Source organism: Oratosquilla oratoria, chromosome 15 (genome assembly GCF_046742065.1).
Source record: "Oratosquilla oratoria isolate Oo_2021 chromosome 15, ASM4674206v1, whole genome shotgun sequence".
Taxonomy (NCBI): Eukaryota; Metazoa; Arthropoda; class Malacostraca; order Stomatopoda; family Squillidae; genus Oratosquilla; species Oratosquilla oratoria.
Genome location: NC_134791.1, coordinates 19715987 through 19735352, shown reverse-complemented (window position 1 = coordinate 19735352; position 19366 = coordinate 19715987). Strand labels below are relative to the sequence as shown.

Here is a 19366-nt window from a genome sequence, read left to right as displayed (position 1 = left end):
TTTGTGTACGTAAACACACGTGCACACACACATATACACACACGCACACACATACACACACACGGATTGGTAAAGCACTGGCCTCACAAGCCAGGGAACCGGGGTTCGATTCCCCGGCCGGGCGGAGATAAGTTGGGTTTGTCTCCTTTCACGTGTAACCCCTGTTCACCTAGCAGTGAGTAGGTACGGGACGTTAGTCAAGGAGTTGTGACCTTGCTGTCCCGGTGTGTGGTGTGTGAGTGGTCTCAGACCTACCCAGAGATCGGCAAATAATGAGCTCTGAGCTCACTGCCGTAGGGTGGTGTCTGGCTGTCTCGACAGAGACTGCAGCAGATCCGAGGTGAATACACGCATACATACACACATACACACACATACACGCACACACACGCACACACACACATACACACACACACACACGCATACACACACGTGCGCACGCACACACGTACATATACACACACACATACGCAAACACATACGCACACACACTCACACACACACACATACTCGCACACACACACGCACACACACACAGGAGCACACAAACACACACACACACACATGCACACGAGCACACACACACACACACACACACACACACACACACACACACACACACAAGGTTTGACAAATGGAGGACGGGAACCTACGAGCATTACTCCAACCCCGTACACTATAACTAGACAAATACATACATACACACACACACACACACACACACACACACACACACATGCGTGTGCGGAATGAATTCTAATGTGTTGAGAATAAATTAAGGAACGAAGTAATCAACAACGACTTACTCGTTAAAATAATTCAAAAGAAAGAAAAGGAAGAAAAGGAACCGTAAGTATTAGTCATTATATATATATATATATATATATATATATATATATATATATATATATATATATATATATATATATATATATATATATATATATCAAATGCAAGATTGTAGGAAAGACAAGCAACTAAAAGTAACATTTCAGGAGATGGATGAAAATATGAAAAAAGACATGTAAGATTTCAATCCGACCTAGATCAGTGTATGCAGCAGTAGTGTGCCCCGCCCCTCTAAACATAGAGAAGAAAAAGGATACGAAAAGACTGAGAAAATACTAATAGTAGAAACCAAATTAATCCTGAACCTTGTTGACAAACCATATAAGTAAATATTAGTTAAACTAGACATGCCCACATTGAAAGAATGAGGAGAGGACAAAGTTGAGAATAAATATCCCTTAGATAAGAATAGGAAAGGGGAGAAATATACATGATTATAAAAACAATAAATAGATAAGAAAAGTGACCTGAGTATATCAATAAATACAGTTTTCTGTGTAGATGCGTCAATTTGAGAAACTGTAGAGAAGAGAATACGAGTCAAATGAGAATCAAACGAATTCAAAGCCAAATTGGATCAGTGGGTCAAAGATACGGGACCCCACGAACGCAATTAAGTAAATGTAACTCGGTAAACATACACACGTGCGTGCACAAACACACACACACACACACACACACACACATACATACACACACAGAGAGAGAGAGAGAGAGGAGGGGTGGAAAGCATTTAGACAGAATAACTGAATTCAGTTTAAACTGTACTACGAAAAAAATATTCGAGGATAATTATGAAACTGACTCATTCCTTTAAAGCTCGACTGCACACGTACACACACACACACACACACACACACACACACACACACACACACACACACACACACACACACACACATACACAAACGTATACACACACATACACAAACGCACACACATACACAAACGCACACACATACACAAATGCACACACACAAGCGTACACACACACACACACACACACACACACACACACACACACACACACACACACACACACACACATACACACACACACACACGTACACATGCACGCGCACACACACACACACACACACACACACACTCACAAACACACACACATATACAGACGAATTCACACACACACACACGCACATACCTATTGCCCAGGTTAAAAACATAAACGTATCTAAAGCTGGATATAATATAGACTAAAAAGAGACGGAACCCGACGAGCGTAGCGCCTTCGTTGTATACTACAATTAGGTAACTACCACTAGGTATACACACACATGCACACACAAACACCCACACCGTGCCATAGAGGCCGGAGGGGGTGAGGAGTGGTGGGGAGGGGGAGGAGGGAGCGAGGGGAGGGGGAGGGGTAGGAAGGGAGGGGGTGGGAGTTCCGTTCCCACTTGACGGGAGACCAGATCCAAAACACTTGTTCAGTTCGTGATTACCTGCACTGTGATAAACACCGAAAAGGTGTTTTCTTCTCTGTTTACATTTTTCGTCTTTTTTTTCTCTTTCTACTTCTCCTCGCGCGTCGTGTGTGTGCGCATGCGTGGCATTGTAGAATCATTGTTGACATTTTAAGCGATCGAAATGTGACATATAGTAGTGACGCACCTTGGGAAGTGTCAGTTCTGACTGATCGACGGCGTTGAGGTGCACAGACGACTCGGAGAAGATGACAAAGTGACGTCACACGAAGGATCAAGAGGAAGCTTACGAGTCGACAGCTTCGGTCAACAGAGACTTTGGTTAAACGAAAAGAAGAAAAACAATAAAGATAAAAGAAAGACGAATATCGATAAGAAATTCAATCTATTTAAGTGGAGTGGTTTGTGTGCGAATATAGCATTTATGCAACCTATAGAAAAGGGTCGGATTGCAAAAAATAGATAACAAAATAAGACAAGTGAATCACGGAGAAAAGTGTCGTCGATTGACATCGAACACGATTTATGTCCGTTTCGATATGTAATCTATTTCAGATAAATAAATCACCTGGCGGCAGTCAGAACCGATGCATGGCAATACTCCCACCCTTGTGAATTAAATAATTCGATATAAGTATTTGAACAAATTAATATTGATTCATATTTTTGTATGACTCGAATGAATGTATATAACTACTATGTTATGCGCGCACACACACAATTGTATGTATTATATACATAATATTATATATGTAATATATACATGTATGTGTGTGTGTGCGCGCGTGTGTGTTGAATTGTATTTACCTTGTATGTAATGTACAGGGAAAGAGCTACACTCAGGGGGTACCGTCCCTTTGTCTCTATCGATCAAAATAACACGAAGCATTCTTTTATGTCATTTTTGTTCACCTCTCTCTGTCTCTCCCTCTCTCTCTCTCTCTCTCTCTCTCTCTCTCTCTCTCTCTCTCTCTCTCTCTCTCTCTCTCTCCTTCTTTAATCAAATGAAGATAGTTTTTATTTCTTACTCTTAAACATGCTTCTATTTATTTGTGTATTTAACTATCTATTTATCAGTTTATCTATTTTTACTCTTCATTAATTTGTGTATTCGTTTATTTCTTTTAATATTTCCTTCTTCGACCTGTAAGTCGTTGGCCTTTGTATTCACTCAATCTTATTTATATCCGTCTTGTTGTGCGACGACCACGCCAATGTAGTATAGTCTAATCTGGGGAAGGTCCGTGTGTGTGTGTGTGTGTGTGTGTGTGTGTGTGCTTGTGTATGTGTGTGTGTGCTTGTGTGTGTGTGTGTGTGTGTGTGTGTGTGTGTGTGTGTGTGTGTGTGTGTGTGTGTGTGTGTGTGTGTGTGTGTCTTGAATCACGTGTCGGACTCGTGATCGACAGATATTACCCTCCCGGATGAGAACTCAGACCTTGTACATGGTCTGATCTATGGGTAATGCTATGACCTTACACACACAAACACACACATACATAAACACACACACACACACTCCAGCTACTTGCCTACCAGAGCTGGAATGCCGGCTTGAGTTGCTGTGATACTCTTTAGCCCTGGGCAGGGACTCGAACTCAGGTCACTGAATTAGCGGCCGAACGCTGTACCACTGCACCAGCAAGCCAGTGTGTGTGTGTGTGTGTGTGTGCGTGCTGCATATATATTTACATATCTGTGATATACAAGATTGGGGCTATACTCACGGGATCCTGTCTATATATCCCATCAAAATATGCTTTAAATTCCTTTAAATTCCTTTAAATTCCTAGATTGCTTCTCCTGTTTTATTAAAAAGAAGGAAAAAAATAAATTTACGAAAAGTTGTCTCTTAACATCCTTCAAGGACTATGTCTTATTTATCAATTTGTTTATTTTCTTATTCATTATTTTTTCTATTTCCTCTTGATGTTCTACTCCTTCCACCATTATAAATCCAGATATCATATCTCCTCTTTATCTTCTATCTAATCTCAGATTAAATTGTATGTTATGTTATCTAGGATAGGGATCATTCTAGTTATAATTTTTTGTATTTTATTTGTTTTTTTATATTTCCCTCTCTGTGTGGTGACACCACACCACCACTGCGTATTTCTGCCTGGAGAAGATAAGATTCTGATTAATTTCATCATATGTTTAATCAGTATCATGTGTGTGTGTGTGTGTGTGTGTGTGTGTGTGTGTGTGTGTGTGTGTGTGTGTGTACATGTATCTTTCCCATCACTGTTTCCCGCCCCCTCACACACACACACACACACACACACACACACACACACACACACACACACACACACACACACACACACACACACACATGTGAAGGCTCCCCGTGCATCTAGAACCGCATGAAATAAAAAAAAATGAAAGGACAAAACTAATCTCTCTGGCCCCCGCCATAAACAAGGCAGCATAAAACCAGGAATTAAAATAATAATAATAATAATGATAATGATAACAACAGTAATAATAATTACTGATGATAATAATAATAATAATGATAATAATAATAATAATAATAATAATAATAATAATAATAATAATACATACATACATATACCAAGGCTTTTTCCCCCTTCCAAGGGAGGTAGCCAAAAAGGGAAAGGCATAAAAACACTCCCACCCATTTCATCCCTAAATACACTCCACACCCCTCCCACCCTTCCTCTCATCTGAGCACCTCCTGGATGACGGGATAATAATAATAATAATAATAATAATAATAGTAATAATAATAATAAAAAAACAACCAACCACCTTGCCTAACTCATTCCATCCCACTGTCTTCCTCTGTGTTCTTTTCCGTCTTATTACTCCTCTATCCCTCCCCCTTGCTCCAACCTCCCCTCCATTCCTGTGCCTAAGCTTGGAGTATGTGTGTGTGTGTTTCACCTTGGTCTTTGGATCACGTGTTAGACTCGTGATCGACAGCTATTTCCCTCCCGGAGGAGAGCTCAGAGCTCGTATGACCGATCTATATGGGTAATGCTATGACCTTACACGCACACACGCACCCAACTCCCCGCCCACGAGTTGGGGTAACGACTCGAAGCGCAACGATACTGAAATAATTTTAGCCCTGGGCAGGATTTGAACCAGGTACCGCTGACACCACCGTATCGACAGTCTGGGACTCTACCAACCGCGCCACCGAGTCGTGTGTGTGTGTGTGTGTGTGTGTGTGTGTGTGTGTGTGTGTGTGTGTGTGTGTGTGTGTGTGTGTGTGTGTGTGTGTGTGTGTAAGAGAGTTCTAAGGGAGGAGTGAACTATTCACAGTACGCCATTGGTGAACAGATATAATTCACCTGAAGTTTATATATCTTCTTTGTAAATCAATTACTTTTCTCATGGTCATACGAGTTTTGGTGTGTTTGGTTTTCCATCGATTACCTGTCATCCTCAAATCGTTCTCTCGAATGTGGTTAGGAAACTTTTTAAAACTTTTATTTTGGGATGAAGAATGGGTTAGTGGTTAGGAGGTTGGGGAGGGGTGGGGATGGAGGGAGTGCCATCCATTGGAGGTTGACCCCGAAGGGTGGCACAGTGCCAAAACAGTGCCAGGAAGTTTGGGAATCACTTTTTGACATTTCCCTCATTTATTTTTTATTTCCATTCCCTCTTTCCTTCTGCCTTTGGTTCGAACACTTTCTATGTTAGTCAGTCTTACTTTATTCTCCTCACATGCCCATAATAGGTCATTAAAGTTCTGTTTGTACTTATTGTTCCCCTACATCCTATCTCTTTTCTTTTTTGTAATTTTCTTGTATGTCACTCTTTCTTATCATAGCCACTGTTCTCACTCCATTACCACATAGATGAAGAAATTATGAAATATCATAGAGGATCTAATCCGTCCAAGATTGGCATATGCAGCAGTGGTATGGTCCCCACACAATGTGAAAGACATAAATAGCATCGAAAGGATACAAAGAGCAGCAACCAAGTGATTCCCAGCGTTGCAGATAAGTCGCACAAGGAGAGAATGGAAGCACTAGCCTTGACACTGTTGAAAGCTCAAAGAGAGAGAGAGAGAGAGAGAGAGAGAGAGAGAGAGAGAGAGAGAGAGAGAGAGAGAGAGAGGAGAGAGAACTTGACTGAGGCGATCAGACCACTGAAGAGGGTGGACAAAAATGACAGAGAAGATCTCTTGACCTGGGATACGGGGTCATCACGAGGTCACGGACATAAGTTAAAAAGGGTCATATGTATATGAACGATGTTAAAAAAGTAAGTTTTCTACACACTCCTGCAATAGCCTAGAACCGTAGATATAAAACGATATATAGTAACTGAAGAATTACTAACCAAAGGATTGAGAAATTTGTTTTCCATGCAGATGTGTATACATCTGGAACAGCTTAGGAGATGCCATGACACAAGCTGGAACTATATATGAATCTAAAAACGAGTCCTGACATTATGAGAATAAGAGACCGGACCCTGCGAGTGTAGCTCTCTTTCTGTGTATTACAGTTAGGTAAATACATTTAAGTAAATACATTATTAAAACAAATAATTCCCCATATTTATGTGTATGTGTGTGTGTCCATGTGCGTGTGTGTTGAATGGCTTTAGAATGCATTTTGATGCGCCTTTTTGTTTTGGTGTCGCAAAGTTCGACATTTCCATCTAGCCAGAATGATCAAGAACGTCTTTCCGTTCTGTGCAGTGAAACCTCATTATGGCAGAAGAAGGATGTCATCTGGTAGTTCCTGGTGAAGGGGAGGGGCAGGGTGCCAATAGACTCCGTGTCAGTACCAATCCTTTTGATGAGGAGGAAGATGAGGAACCTCTTTCCAAAGAGTTCGACAACGAGCCCGAAGAACAGAATGCCGACGTTCTGGAGAAAGACGAGAAGGCCCCTGAAGACACGACCAAAATGGAAGAAGGGGATGAGAAAAAGAAGAGTGGAAAGAAAATTAAGTTCAGAATGTCTTTAAAGAAGAAGAATGTTAAAGAAGAAAAGGAGAAACAAGAAGGAGCGAATGACAAAACTTGCCAAGAAGATCCTATGGATCTTGAAAGAGAAACATCAAATCAGATAAGGTCTGGAACTCCGGATCCTTCGAAGGACAGGGAGAAAGAACTCGAGAAGGGAGACAAAGATACCAAACCAAAAAAAGAAGCAGAAGACGTTTCGAACAGTGCGAAGAAAGACGAGAAGGAGAAGTCATGGCGAGGGAACTTCAAAGGAAAAATAAAAATGTTCTTCCAGGAGAGTTCCGAAAGTGAGAGTTCTCCGTCTGTGCGAGAGGACATTACCTTAGCGTTGCCGGAGACTCCACCAATGATCTCGCTGCTGAAGAGCGAAGAAACAAATTCCTTCGACTTCGTCTCATTCCCAGAAGTCCCGGATACTCCACCCCAGATCCCCGCCAAACCGAAGGAAGGAGGAGGTTTGTCCTTCATCAAAGTCTTTGACAAATTCTACAAGAAGTCTGACAGTAACCCTCCAAGCGAAAGTGGTACACCGGGAACTGAAACCGCTTCCCTCACCCTCTCTCCTCTTTCGGATCAGGATGGCTCCCAGATGGACTTCCGACCCCTAAGTGACACAGACCCTTGGAGCAGGGCTTCTTCAGATGACGACCACGAAGGCGAAGCCATTTTCGAATACTCGGATGGATCTGGCGAAGGAGATCATCCTGAAGGAGAAATGGAGGATCTTCCGAAGTTCGAGAACCAGTTGGACAACGAACTTTTCCTCGTGGAAGACGACGAAGGAACATCTGAACTGGACGATAAGAAGCAAATACTTCGCAAAGACGCTGAATGCGATAACGAGGGCACACTGGGGGACAAAGTTGAAGACACCGAAGACCAAGAAGAACCTCTACCGGAAGAAGGAACCTCGAGGACTTGTGAAAATGTAGACCACGAGGGGGAAGTTGAGGAAACTGATTCTTCAGCGGGTGTCGACGGGGTGACCGATGGATCCTCGGAATCGGCCCTGAGCCCCCCAAACCAGAAATCCAGCAAGACAGGTTCCTCCACTCCTACGAGTGGTTCCTCCTCTCTTGGCTTTAGCCTCAGCTCTTTTAGGAAGTTGGGTTGGTGGCAAAAAGAACCTGAAGTGAAACCGGCAGAAAGCCCTGAAGTTCCTCAGGAACCGCAACCCTGCAAAGAGGAACCGATGACTAAAACCTCAGCTCCGACGAAGGAACCGAAGGAAGGTCTCAGTAAGATGGTGCAGGTAAGAAATGACGCAAGTTAGGGCAATTGTTATTGTTGTGGTCTTGCTCTTGTTGTTGTTGGGGGGGGGGGGGTTAGAAACCGGGTGCCTTTTGGATTCCCTCCAAAAGCCCTCCACTCCAAATGTATTGTATTTGTGTGATATAGTATGTAAACACTCAATCCTTTACCTCCTTAAGAGGCGCTACACGTCGAAATATAATCACCTTCCATTGACCAGAAGAAAACGAGTACTCCACGCAGGATGTCCCACATGAAGAATTGTCACCCTAGGATAGCCCACATGAAGAATTGTCACCCTGTCGAAGTCTAGGGTGACGATTCTTCATGTGATCCCACGGCACTCAAGTTGGTCTCAAGTTCTTTGCCAAAGAGGAACTACAGAGTTGTAATAAGATGTACCCTTTTGTAGTGTAGGAGTTAATCGCGACTGACTTAACCTCGTCCTTATTGAAGAACTGTATCCAAGTAATAATCAGCGCTTCTATCCTCGGGGATAGACGCCGCATCAAATAGTCGTAGAATGGGACAGGAGAGATTTGTGGAAGGTGTCTGAGTGGAAGGAGAGCCAAAGTCAAAAGCAATCAGAATTTTTCTTCGAGTGGAGGATAGTCACCATTGAGGAATGATGCGTGACTCTGATCCGTAAGGATATCCCTAAAGACCCAAAATACTGACTGCATGCAATTTACATAACTAATACGGGGACCCTATCGCAGAAGAGCAAAATAGAATCCCCTGTAAACGACTAAAATAAAATAAGAAATTCGTGGTATGAAAGAGTCAGAAGCTTAAAGTCTTCCCTACGAAAGGAATGCTACATCGTCGAATAAAATAGCCTTGCATCAATAAGAATAAAACAAATATCCATTGCTATGGAACAGGAGCGGGCCAATTTCACATTTTAATCAAAATGTTCTGGCATTAGTGAGAATGAAATCAAGTTAATCCATGATTGCTCAGTGTTTATCAGCGCCACACAGTTTTATTCCGTCGTGGTGATGCGCCAGGATCGGAAAGAGGTGTTATTACTTATTTCTAAAATTGGGCTAACAACCAAATAATTCCATTCAACCCGATGTTTACCTGCAACTGAACGAAACTTTGTGGCAATAATCAGGATAAGATTTGTCAACCGTCCAACAATAGTTGATGAGACAAAGATAGTGTCTGTCAGGATGTATACCGGTATATATATATATGTATATATATATATATATATATATATGTATGTGTGTGTATTTACCTAGTTGTACCTAGTTGTATTTTACGGGAAGGGGAGCTATGCTCGTGGGGTCCCGTTTTCGTATCTCATTTTATCTAAACTATTTTTAAATTCATGTATCGTTTTAGCACACACCACTTTCTCATCTAACTTGTTCCAACTGTCTATTACTCTGTGAGGAAAGCTGTTCTTTTTCACATCTCTTCTATAGCTGTCTTTTTTTATTTTCTTTCCATGTCCTCTTGTATTTCTGTCATCCCATTTTATCAGATTCTCTCTATCAGTAATTTATATGCCTTTCATGATTCTGTAAATAGCTATCAAAGCTCCTCTCTCTCTTCTTTGCTCTAGTGTCTGTAGTTCAAGTTTTGCTAGTCTCTCTTCATATGATAGTTTTGAGAGTGTTGGTGCCAATTTTGTAATTGCTCTTTGTATTCTTTCAAATTTTTTATGCATTTTTTTGCTCTTGGTGACCATATCGTTGCTGCATATTCCAATTTTGGTCTTATCAGAGTGATTAGAATTTTATTCACCATTTCTTCATCCAGGTATGTAAATGCCACTTTGATTGTTCTTATTAAATTATAGGTTTCTCCAAAAATCTTATTTATATGTTTTTCAGGTGACATATTATTCATAACAATGACTCCCAGGTCCTTTTCATTTTCTACTTTTTTTATTCCTTCTTCTCCCAATTTATATAATCCTGTTATTCTGTTTTTACTTTTTCCAAAATCCATTATACTACACTTTTTTGTATTGAACTCCATCTCCCACTTCCTACTCCATTCCTGTACTATATTTAGATCTCTTTGTAGTGATTCACAATCTTCTTCCGTGTTCACTTTTTTCAATAGTTTTGCATCATCTGCAAAAAAGCTCATATAGCTTTCAATTCCTTCATCCATATCATTAATATATATAGCAAACATTATTGGGGCCAGAACTGTTCCTTGTGGAACACCGCTTATTACTTCATCCCATTTTGAGTGTTGATCTCTTATCACTACTCTCATTTTTCTTTCTTGCAAAAAGTCTTCCATCCAATTTAGCAGTTTGCCCTGTATTCCTCCTTCAGTTTCTAATTTCTTAAGCAACTTCTTATGTGGTACTTTGTCAAAAGCTTTTTTTAGGTCTAGAAATGCACAATCAGCCCATCCATCTCTTTCTTGTATTATATCTATTAGTCTTGAATAGAAACATATTAAATTGGTGACGCATGATCGTCCTTGTCTGAATCCGAATTGCCTTGGATTGAGCACATTGTTTTTTTCTAAATATTTTACCCATCTATTTTTGACAATTCTTTCACAAATTTTTGCTATTGTACTTGTTAGAGAGACTGGCCTATAGTTGTTAGGGTCTTCTTTATTTCCTCCTTTATATATAGGTACTATATTTGCTTTTTTCCAATCTTCTGGAACTTTACCTTCTTTCAAGGAACTGTTTATTATGCTATGTATTATGTCTGCTAGTTCATTCCTGCATTCTTTTAAAATCCAGTTTGCTATTTCATCTGGTCCATGTGATTTTCTGACATCAAGATTACTCAAGTGGTTCAATATTTCATTCTTTGTTACTTCTATTTCTTTCATAGGGGGGACTTTCTCTTTCCATTCGATCTCTTCAGGTTGTATGTTCTCCCTTGTAAACACCGATTTAAAATGTTTGTTCATAATTTCCGCCATTTCAATTTCCTCTGTGTATTCAACTCCTCCTTGTCTTAATTTCCCCAAATCTTGTTTGTTTTTCAGTTTGTTGTTTACAAATCTGTAGAATAGTTTTGGTTGATCTTTACATTTTTCTATGACATCTTTTTCATATTTTCTCTTTTCCTCTCTGCACATTTGTACATATTCATTTCTATAACAAGTATATATTTTCCATTTTTCTGGTCTTCTGTTTTTCTTCCATTTGGTCCAAGCTTTGTCTCTTTTGTCTTTTATCTCCCTACAACTTTTGTTGTACCAGCATTTTACATATTCTTTTTCTTGTTTTTGTCTTGGGACATACTTTTCTACTCCTTTTTTATAGATTTTTGTCAAAATATTCCATTTCTCTTCTACTGTTGTATCTTCTTTGTGTATTCTTTCCCAGTTTTCTTGTTGGAAGAATTCTCTTATTTTATCAAAATTTGTTTTTTCATGCATCAATCTTCCTTTTCTATATTGTTCATTTCTTTTCATGTATTTTTCTCATTTAGTTCTAGTTCTATCAATATGTGGTCACTTTTGCTTATTGGTGCCTGGTATTCTATCTTTTCCACTATTTTAGGTTCTGATGTGATTATTAGGTCTAGTCTCGATGGTTCTTCTTCATTTCTATACCTAGTGTTCTCTTGGATCCATTGTGTCATTGTGTGGTCAATAATCATCTCAAGTAGAACACTTCTCCATGAGTCTTCTCCACCCTTTACGGTCATCTCTTCCCAGCATATTTCTTTGCAATTAAAGTCGCCCATCATAACTTTTCTTCCTCCATCTTCCATTATCTCGTTTAGTGTTACTCTTGTGTCTTCTAACATGCTTTTATGTTCATTCTCTTCCCATGAGGCTGTTTTTGGGGGCACGTAGTTTATTACAAACTTTCTGCTCTTCTTATCTCTATCTTCTACTTCTATCATAATCATCTCTACTCTATTCTTCCCATATGTGACTTTCTTCACGTTTATATCCTTCTTAGTCAGGAACATAACCCCACCCCCTTGTTTTATCTTTCTGTTTCGAATCCAATAATTATATGCATTGTGTCCTATGCTGTTGGGTGGTAGTGGGCCTTTTAATTTTGTCTCAACAATTCCCATTATGTCCGGATCTTTTTCTTTCAGATATTTGTTCAGTTCATTCAGTCCTGTTATTAATCCATCTATATTTGTGTAAGATACTCTTAACTTTCTGTTATTTCCATTGTATTCTCTGTTTCTTTTGTGTTTCTCTCTTTTATGTTCCATTTCTTCAATTTCATATTCACTACTCTCCAGTAGAATTCTTGTTTTTCTGTCTCCGTTCTGGCCTCGTTTTTTTTCTTAGCTTCATGTCTATTCCTTATTTCCTCCTCTCTTTCCTTTTTATTCATTTCCCTTTTTATCCATACCTTTTTATATTGTTCACTTGTTGCTAGTTTCCCTGTTTTGGATAAGATATTCTCTGCCGTCGTTTGTGACCTGAATTTAATCTTAATTGGTCTGGTCTTGTCTGTACTATATTTCCCAAGCCTGAATTTCTCTTCGATTTGTTTCATTATTTCTGGCTCATCTTCCTGAACTAATTCTAGTAAATTTCTTACTTTTTTATTTTCCTCTTTGGTTCTTGTGGTTCTATCTGGGTTATGTTTCTCTTCCATTCCTAATATAATTATACATTTCTTTCTATCTGCTAAGTCTCTTACTATATTCTCCTTCTGTCTCATCACTTTAATAACTGAGTCTTCAGTTTGTTCTTTCATTTGCTGTTTGATTATGTCAGTAAATGCAACTTTACTGTTTTCTTGAATTTTTTTCCAACCCTCCTTGTTGTCCTTATTATTCTCCTTTAAGACTTTATTCTCCTCTTTTACTTCTTTTAACTGTTTTTTTAATACTTCAATTTCCTTAGTTAAGTTTTTGTTCGCCTTCTCTAGTTCTTCCAATTTTTCAACCCTCTGCACAATGTTGTTAACGTGACCGAACCTAAGTTCCCAGTGCTCGATCATCTTATCGAGCTTCTCTTCTAGTCTTGTTAATCGGGGGGGGGGGTCCCCCACCCTCTTTAAATCCCTGGAAAATATTCTCATCACCTGCTGTATTGCTCTTATCTATACTTCTGATCTTTACATTTTTGTTAGACATTTCGTCGTCGCTAAATTGGTCCGGACCTCTTTTGTTTAGATGGCGTCTGCCTGCCTGGGCCAAGTCCTCACCTTCCTCATTTCCTTCCATTTTCCTCAGTAATCCATCCCCTTCTCCTTTTTCCTCACTTTCCCCTACACCACGAGCAATTTCCCCCCACCCTGTAAATACAATAGGTACTTCCTTTGCTTCGGGATCCACGAAATTTCACTTTTTCTTCAGAACGTCGTCTAAGCCGTCCGTTCGTTGAAGTGTGTGTGTGTGTGTGTGTGTGTGTGTGCGTGCGTGCGTGTGAGTGTGTGTGTGTATGTGTATGTATATGTATGTATGTATGTATGCATATATCGTGTGATTATTTTATTTCCTTTTAGGTGTGGTCAAACGTGCAAGTGCATTGTCATTGATGCTGATGATACAGACGCTGGTCTTATATGCAACCGACAAATGACACTACCGGTAACACCAAGTGCAGCTGACGTAACTGGTGTGGCCATTTTAACAACTGTTGTACCACAGGCAAGCCCTGGCTTATAAAGAAGGAAGGAAAAGAGTAACCTTACCTTTACGTAGAACATACGGAGCCATCAAGTGACTGATTCATGTATCTCCAGGCAGTGCACAAGCTAATCACAAGAGTAGCACCGACCGATCGCCCCGATACCAATCCCTCTTTAACAATCTTTGTCGCAAGTGTCAGGTTGCCTCGAGGTAAGACTTAATACCGGTACTAGTGCCATGGTTGTAACTCCACAGCACCTCAGGCACCTGGACCTGACAAAGTGTAACTCGAGACCGGCCCCCCGAGCTGAAGTACTACAACTCTGACGGCCCCAAGATACTCATATATCCTGGGCTTCCTAGGCGGAGTTATCCTTTAGCGAGAGAATCCATTTCAGACCCGGGACGACGTACGTGCCTGCCCCCTAAAACCACTGCAATAGCAATCCGCACAGTTCCTAAAAATAGAACCAAATATTGCTATGACGTCACGTGTTATAGCGCACGTTTCCTTTGCGGACAAACATATCAGTACGCCTCGCAACAGTATTCATTTTCTTGTTCAAAATACCCATAATTATCGGCTATTTCGTCGGGATCCGACTTAATTTATTTTTTCAAAATATCAGCCACTGCCCTCCCCTAGGGCTAATGGGTTTGAATAAATTTCCATCTACTTTCAATCAGTTCTGCTAATATGGCGGAACCATTCCATCAATCCCTGATTGATGACAGAACTCAGAATTAAGACTCTCAAAGGCCACTTCGGGCTGAGAGGAAATTGTCATTACTGCATTTCATTTCTTACATGATATTGATATTCTGTTTGGTCAATGTTTGTTTTCATCAATCCAGTCCGTGTGTACACAAATATCGTCTCGCGCAAGGTCTATATACCTTGGTCTCGCGTTTCACTGTACACTGTATATACGTTAATATAAATATATATATATATATATATATATATATATATATATATGTATGTATGTATGTATATATTAGAAAAAAAGGTAGAGATCTTATTAAAACTTATAAAATCCTGAAAGGGATGGAGAACATTGGCAAAAGTGTCTTATATGAGTACAATGAAAGAGGTACAAGATCTATGACATGCAAGTTAAGAAAACAAGGGCACTGGAGAACTAGTTCGAGCAAATTCATTTAGTGTGAGGGTTATGAATTTATGGAATGCCCTTCCCGATGAGTCACTGCCCCATCAATCAGTGAATTTAAAGCGGGCCCTACACGATCAATATAATTGCGCAATATTCCGTATTGTACAGTATTATTGACGGTGTAGGGATGATATTGAAGAATGACACAATATATTGAAGACCTCAAATGTACAGACGAAACACTGCATCTTCTGTACCATCCCTACATTCTCAATAATACTGTAAAATACGGAATATTGCGCAATAATATTGATCGTGTAGGGCACGCTTAAGGTAAGGCTCAATCAGTACCCCTGGGCAACTGAGCAATGAGTATACAAGACAGTTATGAAAATAGATGCCATTAAAGAAACATCGTATCCATGTACTACAGACATGATCATTAGTGATGTAGAAAATTCATTTGCATGTGAACCTGGTGAAATTTATTTGAACATTGACAATTCTATTAACTTTCGCACCCAAGATGTGTTAGTGACGGGGGCCACATAACATAGTCTCTTAACTTCCCATTAAACTGAAATTGGCAAGTCTGACAAACTAGGTCTAGCCGTCTAGGAGGTTAGTACACACACACACACACACACAAGACACGTACATTTAGTAGGTACTTGCTTATTTTGAAACATTTAAAATCCCCTTGGCAATTGAATGACTGCCCTGGCCTAACATGCCCAATCAAATACATAAGATTTTAATTTGCTGTTGCCTATGCAGTATGTAATATATAGTGTGCAATCAGTAGGCCCCCATAAACTGCGGCCTGTAGACATTTTGATTAATATAAACACTGCAATGACTGGGTAATGCGATACTTGGAGAAACTAAATTGAAACAGCCTAAACATGCAAAAGAAAATGTCAGATCGGCCATATGATGCCGTAGAAAATATACTTTCCACAATTTCGGCTTTGTTTTCACTCGTTTTTAGGGCTCGACACTCGAACTAACGCTTCATTTTAATGTTGGAATAACATAGTACTTTGAATGTCGATCTTGGCCCCAGGGACATCGTCTTCTAACAATAAGACCTTTGGAAACGAGTTGCAAGTCGTCATTGTTACTCGCTTTTCTGTTACCAAGTTGGAGTCCAAGGGACATAAGTGGGATAAAGTGGAAATCTTCATGAGCATCAGTTGTTTACGGGACTACTAGGTCAAGAAGTCCAACGGCGGTGTTTATTGGAAGAAACATTCTGCTGACCCAATACAGAGACATGATCATTGGTGATGTAGAAAATCGAAAATTCAGTAAGACTACATATTCATGTGCATTGGTGAAATTTACTTGAATATTGACATGGGTCAGCCACGTAAGCTTTCCCTCACCTCGCCGCTACGAAAAGCCAGGAAGGCCACTGAAAACTATTAGATTAGGGAATAGGGAATATGATCGCCGATGAGGGAAGAAAATATAGACCATTATATCGTCTTACGTAGTAACTGTTGGCAACTTTTGTACTCACTTTTCCACGTTATATAACATCAAGCTTCGGGCTCGTTATCGCATTTGTGTAAACAGTATCGTATAGTCATGTAGTTACCCAGTAACTCTACTTTAATTTGGAAGACCCTGAAGATCATTTTACCTCGTAGTAACCTTCGTTATCACACCTGTGTAAACAGTATCGTATAGTCATGTATTTACCCAGTAACTCTGCTTTAATTTGGAAGAACCTGAAGATCATTTTACCTCTACTAGTAACCTTCACGGACACTTGAAATGTATCACGAACCCACACCTCTTTCACCTTTTCTCGTACAGTAGTTTGTGTTGATGTCGATCTTTTGCTCACGACCATGTGTCTGTAAACATATTGCATACACATAACATTACTGGTGTCAGGACTGATCCTAACGGAATTTCATTAGCCGTTTCTCTTCACTGATTGCTTCTATTTGACAACCTTAAAAAATTCCTTCATACGTGTACAATTGTATACCTACATGTGTTAACATTTTTACTGTCATAGGACAGTATTCACAAGGGAATATGCATTGTGTTTCATCACTGATAACCAGCACTTCTATCCAAAGAGTTAGAGACTAAAGGAAAAAAATTGAGGAGGGTCGTTGAAAGGAGGGATAGTAGAGGTTATAAATGATCAGTATTTATTTCAATCACTTGTTATAAGGTACTAATACAAGCATCTGCAAGTGTTAGTCCTGCAAGGTGGACATCATAGAGAATCACATCCATGACATCCATTTTCAAAACCCATCAGCATATTCGCCTCCATCTGCAGTTACAACCCTGAGGGGCTGACACTTGGTCTCCAAATCAGTCCCAAAATGTCTTTCTGTGAAATTTCAACATTTTTCTCCACCTTTTCACATAAGGAGAGCTGACAATCGGTATCTGCTTCTCTACTCTTCCCACTGCAAGCCAGTGACAGAAACAGTCCCACACCAGTACAGTACTGTGCAACACAGACATCAGCCCAATATTTCTTCTTAAAGAGATCTATGGGAGGGACTGGAGACCATTCACAGTGGCTGCAGGTTTCCAGCCAGGCAGCAATTCTTATTCTTATTCTTATAATGTCTCACTATGTGTCAAATATTATGAGATGATACATTAAGTGTAGAATGTTTATGCTAATACCATACAGTATTTCATTTATTGAACTCTGAACCCTGTATCAACTTTCACTCTATTTTCTCATTAGAGCTGACAACCCATGACTGCTCCCTCGTACAACTATTAAACTGGTAACAGAATCAGTCCCACACTAATACAACAGAAATAATAGTCCAGTGTTTCTTCTAAGAGAGATCTATGGGAGGGCCCAGGAACCATTGCCAGCTATTGTTGGGGGCAGGTTTTCAGTCAGTAAAACTCAAGGCAACAGATCATTATTATTATCTTTTGAAAAGTGACAGTTTTGTACTTACCCCCTCTAAATTCAAATTACAGACTGCTGAATTTAGCCTTTCCATGCATATCTTCACATCCATCTACTTGTCTTTTGGACTCCAGATTTTTTTTTTCAAATTATGTAATTGATCACACATATGAGCATATATTCTTCCAGTGAGTTATACAATTTCACTATTATTTGAACTCAATATATGCAAGTGTTACTTGGAGCTAATGTAATTTTATTGTTCATGTTATAACTTTTGCTCTGAAAGTCTAAAAAGTCTGGTACCACATTAGTTCTAATTGATGACAAAAATTCTGAACCATTGGAGTCTAATTTAAGAAAAGCCTAGAATAATGTATACAGACATATAAGGATGAGCTATTCTGCAAGAAGGTGAAATAATGCATGATGATCAGTGAAAGTTGCCCCAGTTCCCACAGTTCCCAAGTAACTGGTTACAGCCACTGGATTGGCCCATAAGTCACTCAAGGATGAAATATAGGCAATATAGAATGGGGTGTTCATTGTCCTCTGTATAATAGTTGCATCTGGGGTAGTTTGTTTCCATGGACAAACCTATTCTATGTTGGCAGTGCTTTAGTGCTGGATGGTGACCTGAACATAGTTTTGCTAGTATGGTTCTTGCTTCTCTTCAGAGGCATTGTTCTGCTGGGCTAAAGTCTGGAGGGTTTTGATGTACAAAGCTAATCCAGACTTACTATTCTCCTATGAGGGGTATTTAGGGATAAGTATAATGCAAACAATTATAGCATGACCAGGTGTGACAGTAGTAAATATAGTAGATCAATACAGACCACTGCAGCTTAACACAATTGGTATTATTAGCAACTTTGTTAAAACTAAAAGAAGGATGTGCATTTAGATGTTTCATGAATTTCAAATGTTTCTAAACATCAGGTCAAGGACCGTTAACAATTCTTAAGTGAATTCTTAATTCTTATATGACAATTCTTAAGTGATTTTTATTGAGTGTTGTATCTTTTTTACTTTCAGCTCTTGCAAAGAGGAGGTTCCAGATTAGCAGAGCAGCAGCGTAGGTTAAAAAGTCAAATATGGAGTTCTGTGGTAACAATCGTATTAGTAGAGGGTAAAAATCTTTTACCCATGGACTCTGATGGCACCTCAGATCCTTACGTTAAATTTAGGTATGTTATAGTTTGACTAACAAGGTTGATGTACTTGTTGTGAATGACCTCACTTTTTTTTCTTTTTTTTCTTTAAGTATTTCATAAATATCTTAGGGTCTAA

At 39.6% G+C, this 19366-nt stretch overlaps 1 protein-coding gene across 2 annotated transcripts in view; it reads left to right on the top strand.

Moving 5' to 3' along the window:
• Mctp (multiple C2 domain and transmembrane region protein) overlaps positions 1–19366 on the top strand; it is a 302695-nt gene that overhangs the window by 228732 nt on the left and 54597 nt on the right. For both annotated transcript variants that reach the window (XM_076198654.1, XM_076198655.1), the window contains one exon: positions 19112–19263. In XM_076198654.1, coding sequence (XP_076054769.1) covers positions 19112–19263 — 152 coding nt within the window. The remainder of the gene's footprint in view (positions 1–19111; positions 19264–19366) is intronic.